The following is a 12,228-nucleotide window of genomic DNA, read 5'->3' as shown; positions in this document are numbered from 1 at the left end:
GCCGTTGAATAACCCCATGTTGAAATGGTGCGAGGCGGGCGCTTGTTGTATTAAGTAATTCATTCCGTGAAGTGCCAAACATTTTGTCTTTACAGTATGCAGTTCGCACGCCCCGGGCGCTTGCTATGTCTTGCAAGTCGCTAAGAGCACTAACCCTTAAAAGTATAGTCCTACGGCGCTAATCACACATTACGAGACGAGACAGTACTCTAGCAAAAGGAAATAAACATCCATTTTAATTTTCGACCTTCCAATGTCCTAATCAAAACGACAAATCAACCATCACAAATGAGTAACCCACAATCCCTGATCGAATTTAACCCTGAATACCTATGTAGTCCGATCAAAAGAGAGTGAAATCCGACGCGTAGCATGAACTAATGCGTTTTGCTTGTGGGATAGATTAGGGGTTTACAACTATCGATAGCTTGATTATCGATAGTTGACCTCGAAACTATTCAGGATATCGATAGTTCTGATCGGCAGTATTGCCACGCGCCAATACTATTGGTAGCATTGCCAACATCAATGATATTGACCGTAAAGCACTATGACATAGTATTGACACGTTGCAGTAGTTACTATTGCCTTAACTATCCACAGACTATCGATAGTATATCGATAGGCAATACTACGATAGATTCCTCGACCTGACCGGCGTACGGCTGCCAGATTATCGTTTCTCGGGAGCAATTTGTATGGATTTGCGGTCGACTTTCGCTAAGTAACATACGTATAATTGATTGCCTGTCCTTAAGGTTGGTCTTCTTACGCGCTTCTCTAACATATTACGTCTAATTTTCTATAACTTGTTGTTCTAGATCTAAAACTAAGCCGGATATTGATTTATCTCTCCAGTGTCTAAGCCCTCAAACTATACATATATATATATATATATATATATATATATATATATAAAATTTAGTAAAAAATATATTTATTTTGAAATTTATGCCTTAGTTATGACAGATCTCTATTCTAAATCAAATTTTAAGGAGACTTCGTGCGTAAATAAACTACTTATGTAAAAAACTACACAATTGCAAAAAACTTTACTTATAAATTCAAATGTCTTTAGTTTGTTAAAAAATATTAACAAAGTAATTTGCAAAAATTAACATAATACCATAATACCAATCGTTGGTTCGCGTTGTTCACACTTCATGCATCTCGCTCTTGGGTATATCCCGCCCGTAAATGTTGATTGAAGCGACCATGGAGAGCACTCTTAATCCTGTATTACACATTGCAAGTGCCGACAAACACTGTTACAACATGGTTACAATTATTATATTACTAAATGATGATGATGATTTTTCTAAAATCCCGTGGGAACTCTTTGATTTTTCGGGATAAATAGTAGCCTATGTCCTTCCCCGGGATGCAAGCTATCGCTATGCTAAATTTCGGCAGACAGACAGACAGACACACTTTCGCATTTATAATATTAGTATGGATTACGTCCAATAGCGAGACCAATAAATAAGCTATGCGTCCAATAAATTTAATTAATGTTAATTGTTACGTCCAATATATTTTTCTTAATGACATTACTGCTGAGGTACATATTATATTTTTTTCTTTTAAATTGCGCCAAGATCTTTTGACTTTTGTATGGAAGAAGAAAAGCCACAGAAGTCGTCAAGCCAGTTAGCGCTGGCCATCTGGCCAGGTCATGTTATGTCCGTCACACGTTTGCAAAGTGCTTTGTCCGAGTGTGTTAGGCTCTTAAGACCTATGATTAAAATACTCTTAAATTTTGAAAAACTGCTTAACTCAAAAAGCTTTTATTTTATAACTTAATTTCACTGTAATAAATAAATCACTTAACAGTAACAACAAACAAACAAATTATTATTCTGTCCGTCTTTTTGTTAATTAGCAATGTGTTCGCATATTGTTCATTCGATTGAGTTGAATTTTTGTACACTTGTTGTTGGCACTTGAGTGAGGTTGCTGACAGTGTTATTAACTTATAATAGCTGGCTCGTGAATCTCATTGCAAAGCATACTGGGATTTTTCAATAACTAGGTATATAGGCTTTCACTTGACTGCAATCACAGGACGCTGGAGATAATGTAGCCTAAGGTGGAGACTCCACCTAAGGCTGCATTATCTCCACCTCCACCACACAATCACCTTCTGGCGCACTCCACCGTGGAGTACGCCAGAAGGTGATTATTCACTTTTTTTTTAAGGTACCAATATTGGCAGAAAAAGCACTAGCATAAGCTAGCAATTAATAAAACAAATGGATTTATGCACCAAAATATCTTTAATAAACATGACAAAGTAAAGAGAAAAACAAATAAAATCATCAATTTAAAGCTCCCTTGAGTTAGTTTAGTTTCTGACCAGAAAAATAAAAAAACCTGCTTTTGACGTGCCACATTTGCATTTTTCATTGCAATATATTTTACCTATTTACCTACTTAACTATAGATAAGTTCTCCTGGTTTTCCACATGTTGAGTTTTTTATTTTTCTGATCAAGTTTTAAATTAAATTAACCCTTTACATGCATATGAAAATGAAAATATGTACAAGAAGGTATAAGTCCGGCAAATTGCTAATGCCCATGGCCGCCATTTTAGTGGCGTCAGCACTAGACTGAAGTTTCGAGCTGATGGTATATTTTTACTACAATATACGTCAAATGACGTCATTTCGTTGTTAATGAGACATGGTTCCAGTGCAATATTCAATTTTATTATTATGTTTCAATTTTCTAAATTATGCTTCAACTTGATCCAGAGTTGCAAGCTATTTACTAGGGATTTGGGGGCTTGTAAGCTAGTGCAGTGTTTGCTTCATATTACTACTTTCTTCACACCACCAGTGACCTTGCTTCAATTTGATAGTGAGAACATGCAAAAAGCAAAATAAAAATTATAATTAACTACTTACTTAATGGCGCCGATTCTGTTGTCTTTCTCTAAACTAAATTTCGAGTGTCTGCATCTTTTACTTTTTAAAATTGCTAAAAAAGTAAAGTAAAACTTTACATTTAAAGACTCTTTTAGTGCACTGCAACTGTGCGCTAAAGTCACAGGATTAACCAGCTAAAAATTAAATTTAAAACTGTCAAACTGTGTCTGTCCTTTTCATATTACATTAGTAAGAAGAGCATGCGAACACTCTAAAATTTTGTTGTGCTGAGAATCAGTACCATTAATTACTTAAAGTAAATAAAAAGATAGATCAAAGTCTGTTCCATTCCATACTAATCACTATCCATATTATAAATGCGAAAGTGTGTTTGTTTGTTGGTTAATCCTTCAATCATATTGCAACGGAGCAACAGATGAGTGTGTTTTTTGCATGTATATAGTTAAAGACCTGTGAAGAGTGAGAAAGGCAAATTTTTTATCCTGGAGAATGAAATAGTTCCCACAGTATTTTAAAAGTCTAAATAAGACAAAGTCGTAGGCATCAGCTAGTATTATTCAAATTAAAGTGTCTCTGTTGACACCACCATTAAACCAAACTTGATGAATGACAAGGAGCTGACATCCTGGCCCCTGGGGCTGTAATATTTTGTCTCAGAAAATAAAAGATTTCCCAAAGGATTTTTAATAAAACGTAAATCCATAAGAACCAAATCATAGGCATCAGTTAGTTAAGAATATTCATCACAATAGTGCTATTTAAAAAGGCTCCCTTTCATCGAGTGAAGCAAATATGCATTGTACAGCATTTTGATGGTTAAGAATTGTTAACAGCCAACTCACAATTTTTGGCAAAAACTTGCCACGTACGAGTCAGACTTCCGCAGGTATCATATCAGGAGGGTACCATACTGGTCGTATTTTTTTACTATTATGCATAAAAATATGTTTGAGAATTTACAGGTAAAGCCCTTTCATATGATACCCCACTTCATATAGTAATTTTACTTTGAAAGTTGAAAATACTAATTATTTGTTGTAAGCATAAATTTACAGTTTTCGGATTTATTCTTTTACTTGTGCTATAAGACCTACCATTTCATGATTCTAGGTCAACGGGAAATACCTTATAGGTTTTCTTGAAAGACTCGATGGACAGACAGACAACGAAGTGATCCTAATAATTAATGACTTTTAAACATATTTTTAAACTTACATTTAAAAATCATTTCACAAAGAATGTGAGTTAAGTATTATTGAATTTTAACAGTCAATTTATGTTAAAATAAAACAGTGTGTCTGTCTATAGAGAATGAAAAATAACCTCCCAGTAGAAGTACTAATTTCATTTTTATAGCTCAGTGAAATGAAAATTTAAATGACAGGAAAGCTTGGGAATAAGTAGCTCTAAAAGTTTTGATAGTTCGAATAAGTTTTCAGTTATATTGTGAAAAGGTAATAAAAATTGATATTCGGCTAAGTTTGTTGTGGGCTTCTTCTTAGACCAGGGAATGGTTGAACCTTTATAATTTTAGTTTTAAGTAAACATTCACCATCACCTACCTTGCCTAGTAAACTAACAAAAAGTATATATATATAAGTACCTACTTCAATATTTTGAAATAAATGATTTGACTTTGAAACTGAGCACGCAGGGACTGAGATGAGCTTGAAAATAAACCAATTAAGTTGGTGCTTTTCAATGTCTTATTTACAACTAGATGATGGCTGCGGTTTCGGCTGTGTGTATTTAGGTTTTAAAAATCCAGTAGGAACTTTTTATTTTCCAGGATAAAATTTTGGAAAAGATGTCGGTTTCACTGTGCCAATTTACTTCTGGATTTGTATTAGACCAATCCAGTTGAAATCAAAACATTAATGCAAAAGTTGCCGCTATAGCAAAGTTGGAGTAGACTAACAAGAAACTAGCAAAAAACAAAAATGTTTTTGACTAATGAAACAACAATCAAAGAACGAATACAACATGCAATTTTAGTTTGGTTTAGCGCATGCAGTGACCAGTGTTATTGGCAAGAATGCGCGTAGGAGGCAAGAGGACAGAGGTCCGTTCTCACCTCTCAGAGACAGTGGCGCGGGCTCCAACGGCGTCGAAATCACCCCCGCGAGCTGCGCCAGGGCCTCAAGGGTCCACAGCACCCCCCACATGTCCCACAGCCGCATCACAGACACTCCACTATCTCATTATTGGCACAACATTCACTGAACATAACCAATGTGAACACCTAACTATGCTAATTCTTCGTGGGACGATCATACTTTGGAAAAAATCATAATTTGAACACTTTAATGTATATCACGTTGATATTACATTATGTTAACTAAGGTCCTTTTGGAAAACTATTCGAATGTTATTGAAACAAAGGCAGTTGCTGCACGTCATAACATTTCACCGCTGAACTCGATTTACATTCACTATCAACGACCCTCGCGAGTCGCGACTAGCGACATTTCTGTACGGTCTCGGTCGGTTGTCGTCAAACATTAGTGATGTGCTGTTTGAATGACGTTTGTATAATACGTTCAGAAAGTTACTTGTATCGATTGAAAATCGATTAAATAAACGATCGCTGAACTGCAAAAGTAAAAAAAAACTAATCTAAAAGAAATAAGATCGACATAATGTTGATTACATTATAGAGCCTTTTAACAATAACTTTAAACATTCTACAGTCTCTCTTAACAGTCGTAACAATAATAATATCTAAAAAATTAAAATATAACAAAATAGGTAGGTAACTAACTAGTTATATAGTTATGTATTAAAATATTCTGTAAACCTGCACAACAAACAATACCTACATACTTAGTGGGTGTAGGTACATGTAAACACTCGTAAGTTGTTACCGTTCAACAGATTTCTTATTATCCCGTTTCCTTTTACAAGTACAAGGAGTATATTCAATGAGTTGTGGTAAATCGGTCCTCTTCAAACTCATCACAATTTTAGCCATTTGTTCTAAATATGAAATTTTCATTTGTGGATCTTTAGGTAACATAAAATGACTTGCTGGTCCCCATTCTCCATTTACCAAGTGTGCAGGTTGAGAAAAATATCCATCAAAATTAAGTCCAAAAGATCCTAAAATGGTTGATTTAAGTAGTTACCCACTTAAGTTCAAAACAGTTTAAAGAAGAAAACTAAATTAAGGATTTAATAGTTATTATCTTAAAAGGTATTTAATTTACCATCACATTTGATGCCCAAATACACTATGTATTTTGGGTTTGGGTCAAAAAGCCATATTTTGAGCAAGTTCAAAACTGCAACTGTTTTATTTATAGACAACTTTCTGTCCGCCAACTGCTTTGCACTCTAAAAAAATAATGGTGTCTATATATCTAAATATATAAAAGGAAAAGCTGACTGACTGATCTACCAATGCACATTGCACAGTTCAAACCACTGTTCCAAACCATTGGGCTGAAGGTTTACAGATAGCTAGGTATTATGACATTCGCTAACAAAGGATTTTTGAAAATCAACCCGTAAGGGGGTAAAATAGGGATTTTAAATTTGTGTAGTCCACGCGAATGATGCCGCGGGCGTAGTAGATTAAAATCGTAAATTATTCTGAATATTACTTACATAAAGATTTTACGTATCTACTAGTAGATACTAGATAGGTACTTACTTTTCTGTCAGCCACCGTTTTCCACAAGCTTTCATCAAAAAACATCAAGTATTCCATTATCCGCATTTCTGGCGTAATAGTTCCAATACAAAGAGTAGAATTCCTAACTTTTGCATATCTATCGTAAGGATGAAAACTATTGTATTTATGGAATGTTGTATGGATATCAGCCAGATGGTTTATACCAACAAATCCCCAAACTGGCGGGCAAAACATATTTCTTAAAGGTACTTCAGCTATTTCAGCAGCAACTGGTGCTATATCTAGTCCTATATCTGATGTAACGACGACTATATTATTTTTGCTTATTTTTCTTAATGAATTTTCGAGAATAGTTGCATTATAGCAAGCAGGTCCAACGTTTGGTATAACAACATACATGTTCCTTGAAGCTGTAGCATTTATTTGTACTGCTATGTTTTCCATGAGTTTTTTATTCTTGTAAAGCCATTCCCCAACTGAATATGTTGACCTATTTAAGAAATTGATATAAACACAACCTGTAACTAGGTAACAACTTTATTAATGTTTAAATAAAAAAAATCATCTATTTGTACTTACCGAAAAGCTACATAACTTAATAATATCAAAAGATCTGTATTTGTAAGAGCAACTCCAATCTTGTCTACATATTTAACAACTTTCCTTGAGTAATCAGTTCTTACGTAATTACATTCATTTTCTATGAAATCCATTAAGCTTTCTGAGCATAGTTCATCGAATAAGTATATTTTACTAAAGCTCATTTCGTCAAATGTCTCCAGAAGACCAGAAATTAGAAACATAGCTAAAGGATTTCCAGCACCCCAAATACAAATAGAGAAGCTGGTTTTCCGAACACTTTCAATATGTTTAGTAAGACTTAATCTCGTTTCAGTTTTAACTTCCTGTTTGATTTTCTTTTGAAATTGGCCAAAATAATCTGATAGGTGATCGAATCTTTTTGGTGCAAGGAATGCATCAAATTGATAGTAGGAATGTGCATATTCTAGAAACTCACTCGCTCCTCCTATGTAAATTGGCACACTACCAGCCATTAATAGCTCTTTCCAAACAACAGGCGATTCGATATGGTGCCATTTGTTTTTTTTATTTATTTTAGATAGCCAAGGCTAAAATTACCAGACATATTTACGGAATGTATGTACGTAAAGTAGTAAAGAAATATTCACATTTGCACATTCGTCATACTCAATAAAAACCTTTGAGTTGAATGCCGTCAAATATTACAAGAGATTACAAGTATCTAACATTTTATCCGCAATAATAAGAATTTTCGGTACCAAAAGTTCAACAGCGGTGTTCAAAACTGTCAATTGAATAAAAAGTATCAGTAGTCATGACTCATGACTACTGATACTTTTTACTCAACATACTGTTAACATTTATTTTATAGATACAAGTACCCTACATTACCAACATTACGGAATAAGTTAGAAAATAAATCCAAAATAATGATAAAATAATAATAATATAGGTACAGAGATAGCTTGCATGCCGGAAACGGACATAGACTACTATACTACTAGATTTTTAGAAAACCTACATCCACGCGTACGAAGTCATCTAGTAATCCATAATTTAAGAACCAACCTTCCATTCTGAAACTGGTTTTTCAATACGTTCATAACAAAATGTAGGTAAATTTTGTGATAAGTAATCTGCTACCAAGCTAATTTCAGCGAACAAATTGCATTGTGATTCCCCAGCTATTACAATGCGAATACCCATATTGAAATCGCCTTTATCTTATGTTTTAAATTTCATAACAGTACAAAATACAACCTAAACTTTAGATTAATTAAATATATTTAGGTTTTTGAGGCAAATTTCTAAAAAAATTAAACAGATAGAAATTGTCAGCAGTGACGTTCTTAGTTTTTTTATAGCTGTTAGCTGTTATTAATTTTATGATGAAATGCTTTTCTAAAAAGTTCGAACTATTTGTTTAAAATGACAACCCAGGTATTTATTCTAAGTGACAACCGGTTTTAGTCCATAAAAAATGACTCCTCGCGAGCCATTTTAACTTTTTGTGTCAAATTTCATATCAAAAGTACGATTTTAGTCATTATTTTAAAGATGACGCCTCAATTGCGGTAGAATGACAATTACAATGTCACGATCGCAATCACCTGTGAATGTGCTTGGTTGACGCTCGCTAACTATTGGCCACAATGCATTGTTGCAACAAAAATCGCACAAATTCAGCCAATCACAACAATTGAGATTGTAATAATGATTGATGCTGGTTTTACAAAATCAAACTACTGTACAGTGTGCAATACAAACTTTTGACATGACTATTGTCATTGACCCATAGAGTTAAAATGGCGCGTGAGGAATCATTTTTTACGTATAATAAAAAAAAATTAATCCGTAATCGTTTGAAGAAAGTTAGAAAGTCAATAAAGGTAGAAAATGCATCGGTGATGAAAGCGCGAACAAAGAGAATATTAACACATATTTAAAGCTCAGAGACGATTCTTAAAAATCGTTTACAAAAATCGATAATCGGGAAAGATAAATAAATAAATATACTATAGAACATGTTTCTGAACTTTAAACTGTCAATGTCACAATTTGTCAAATGTAAATGTCAATTTTTATATCATTGAAAATTCTTTGCTTTGTCCGTTTTTATTAATTAATTCTTTGTGGCTTTAATTAGAAACAAGCCTAATTTAATAATATAGGCTTATTTATAGCGTCAGTTAAATTTATTGAACATAAACTTCGATGATATAACCTCTTCAAATCCACAATGCAAAATGTGGAACGTATATGGGGATTTTGTGATCTATTCGTAGATAAAAGCTATGACCTTAACAAAGTGAATTTAATTGAAAAGCTTGGTTTCAACACCATAGCACTAAATACACATGTCGAAGAAGTAAGCGAAGCGCCAAAAAAGAAAAAGAAGAAAAGTGAACCGACTGAGACGAAAGATTTCGTTCCGTTGCCTGTTGAGATACCGGAAGAAATGAAAAAAAATAGTAAGCTGAATATTTTACAGAGAGTTACGATAGAATTTTCGGACTCCAGTATTGCACCCAAGCTCAATAAGTCGGAGAACATTAGGAGATACGATATAATCGCTGTAGTACCTAAAACCTTACAGGCTTTTCAATATGCTTGTGGGAGCCTCGATATTGATGTGATAACATTTGACCCTCAAATAAGAATACCGTTCAAAGTAACTCGTAAGTTGTATAGGCAGGCTGTCGAACGCGGCATATTTTTTGAATTGATGTATTCAGCTGCTATAAGAGATTCAATGTCCCGGAAAAACATTATAAGTACTGCGCATAATTACCATGCAGTTGGCAAATCTAAGAACATCATAGTCACAAGTGGTGCAGAGAGCTGTTCACAGTGTCGTGGCATCCATGATGTTATCAATCTAGGATTTATACTTGGGTTAAATGGTAATCAGTGTCTAGAAGTGATCAGAGATAATGCACACAGACTTATTCTCAAAACACAAGGAAGGAAATGTGGCAAACATTATATGGAAGTTTGTAATTTAGAAGTAAATGAAAATAAAACACATGAAGAATAGAACCAAATTTATTATTTTAATTTTTTGACTGTCACTATGCATTCAGTGTATAAAAACTGATATTCATTCATCTTAAATGGAATTTGAAAACAAAGTAAGTAAATAATAAGAATAAAATTAGTTTGGATTTCAGATGAGATTTTTACAATAACAAACTTACCACAGTAACAATATTAAATTGTAGCCTCTAGTTCATTAAAATTTATTATAATCTTAAATAAATAATAATTTTTAAAAAACTTTTGCACTGTCAATAAATTCATAATAAATGAATACCTTAAATTAATGTTAAAACATAACATAAGATCACATAAATAAAATCACAGATTACATTGTTTCTTAACACTTATGTAAATGTAGTTATAATAATAATATTATACTTTAATGAACAATTTCTAAATATTCTTTAAATAAAGTAATATAATTATTGCATACCTTTCCTATTAAAACCTACCTCATAGCAACACATTTTTAGATTGTTTGCAGTAATTTACTGCATAGGTTACTTTTTGCGCCTTATACTGAATACAGATACATCACTGGGCCAGGTGTTATAAATAGGGTCTTGGACTTAATTATGGAAGAGAATAATTTAAAAAAGTATGATTTTAATTTATTTTCAATATAGTTATTAACGTCACGCTGTACAGGAAGCGAATAATGACGTCACAATGTATTTTTAAATTTTTTAACATAAAAAATATTTTCCAAATAACTATGTTTTATGTTAAAAATTGAAAATTATTTGTCGTTTACGCATTGTGACGTCATTATTCGCTTTCCGTTCAGCGTGACGTTAATAATTATGTTTTAAAAAAATAATGTTTTTTTTAATTATTATCTTTAATAATGAACTCTAGCCCCACCACAATACAAAAAATTACATCATTTTATTAATACAGTTCAAGATCCTATTATTGTGCACACATGGTAGTTTATCTCTGTAGGCCTAACACCAAAGTTTGATGATCACAATCACCTTATTAGTTGCTACTTGCTACTTGTTCTATCCGTTCTTCATTTCAAAGGTTTCTTTGTTTCTCACTCAGTTTTTAAATGTCCATTTTCAATTTTCTCGTGGTTTGAATCAGTCTTGTCAGCAGTAACCGTGCTTTCTGTTGATAATCGTGCGATAGGCGACATTGGTGGCAAGTCCTCGGCCAGTGTGACAATATCGGCGAGCCATTTAAACCTGGTCAAAAATAAACTATTATTTTACGTAAAGTTAACTTGTTCTCACTTGAGAAGATCCACCTATAATTTTGATTGGTCGCTGAATTTTTTACTGATAATCAAAATCACTATTGGCGGACAGCTGCCTAAGGTTTTATTAATAAAAATAATAAAAATTGCCTGTGTAAGGACGCTTACACAGGCAATTTTTTAAGCAATTATTGCTCGGCAACACGTATAGATCAATCTGGAGCAGATTGATCCATAGTCCATTATGTGTTGCCAAGCAATTGCTTAAAATATTGCCCGTGTAAACGCACCTTAACTTGTTAACATCAATGCAACTATTGACTTATTATTCTGATACAATTTAGCCCTTGACTGCCTGCTATCTCATCTGGTAGTAAGTGATGATATTCAGAATAAGATAGAAGCGGGCTGATTTGAAAGGGGTATGGCAGTTTCATTAAACCCACAGCCTAATCAGTTTCTACCCGGAATCGTAGAGGAATGCTAAATCGCTTGGCGGCACGGCTTTGCCAGTAGAATGGTAACTGGTAAGTCTACCCAAGCCCACGACAAAAGCTACCCACCAGATTAAAATTCGTGCACTAATATTAATTACGAAGCCAGGGTAGGCATTAGGTAGGTCCACTGCCCTATACGTAAAAAGCAGTAACTGCAAAAAGTAGTTTTTTGAGCTATCACCATAAAACAGCAATTTTCAAAACTAATAAAATAATGATGCGTAGGACCAAGGAGTTTAGTTACTTTTTAGTTTGACCCTACATGTGGCATGGGTATATTTCATATTGTGGGGCATGAAATATGAAATATGCTGCCAAAACCCTCAAAGTAATTATAGTTTTAAAATGTTTTTGTGGATCTTTCCATGTGAGAAATAGCTTAACTAAATAAGCTATACGAAAGATGAAAGAGATGGCGTGAAGTT

The 12,228-nt window shown here is 33.5% G+C and overlaps 4 protein-coding genes across 4 annotated transcripts in view; 1 reads left to right on the top strand and 3 right to left on the bottom strand.

The window, feature by feature from the left end:
• The window catches only part of LOC117987085 (disintegrin and metalloproteinase domain-containing protein 10 homolog), a 201,599-nt gene extending 196,222 nt beyond the window's left edge, over positions 1-5,377 (bottom strand). Inside the window, exon 1 of the mRNA XM_034974032.2 lies at positions 4,964-5,377. Coding sequence (XP_034829923.1) covers positions 4,964-5,069 — 106 coding nt within the window. The 5' untranslated portion in view covers positions 5,070-5,377. The remainder of the gene's footprint in view (positions 1-4,963) is intronic.
• Positions 5,378-5,864: 487 nt separating this feature from the next.
• Positions 5,865-8,278, bottom strand: LOC117987098 (putative malate dehydrogenase 1B). The gene is made up of 4 exons (XM_069502037.1): positions 8,135-8,278; positions 7,103-7,653; positions 6,542-7,013; positions 5,865-5,988 (listed from the first exon to the last, which is right to left on the bottom strand). Exons 1-4 carry the CDS (start codon positions 8,270-8,272, stop codon positions 5,935-5,937), a joined length of 1,215 nt encoding a protein of 404 aa, XP_069358138.1. The 5' UTR covers positions 8,273-8,278; the 3' UTR covers positions 5,865-5,934.
• Positions 8,279-9,134: 856 nt separating this feature from the next.
• Positions 9,135-10,792, top strand: Rpp30 (ribonuclease P protein subunit Rpp30). Its single transcript, XM_034974060.2, has one exon. The coding sequence runs from the start codon at positions 9,306-9,308 to the stop codon at positions 10,101-10,103; it is 798 nt and encodes a 265-aa protein (XP_034829951.1). The 5' UTR covers positions 9,135-9,305; the 3' UTR covers positions 10,104-10,792.
• The window catches only part of lili (LMBR1-like protein), a 28,628-nt gene continuing 26,497 nt past the window's right edge, over positions 10,098-12,228 (bottom strand). Inside the window, exon 10 of the mRNA XM_034974053.2 lies at positions 10,098-11,295. Within this exon, the coding sequence (XP_034829944.1) occupies positions 11,145-11,295 (151 nt within the window). The 3' untranslated portion in view covers positions 10,098-11,144. The remainder of the gene's footprint in view (positions 11,296-12,228) is intronic.

Source organism: Maniola hyperantus, chromosome 12 (assembly GCF_902806685.2).
Source record: "Maniola hyperantus chromosome 12, iAphHyp1.2, whole genome shotgun sequence".
Classification (NCBI taxonomy): Eukaryota; Metazoa; Arthropoda; class Insecta; order Lepidoptera; family Nymphalidae; genus Maniola; species Maniola hyperantus.
The sequence above is the reverse complement of the archived record's forward strand: the minus strand, read 5'-3'. Positions and strand labels throughout refer to the sequence as shown.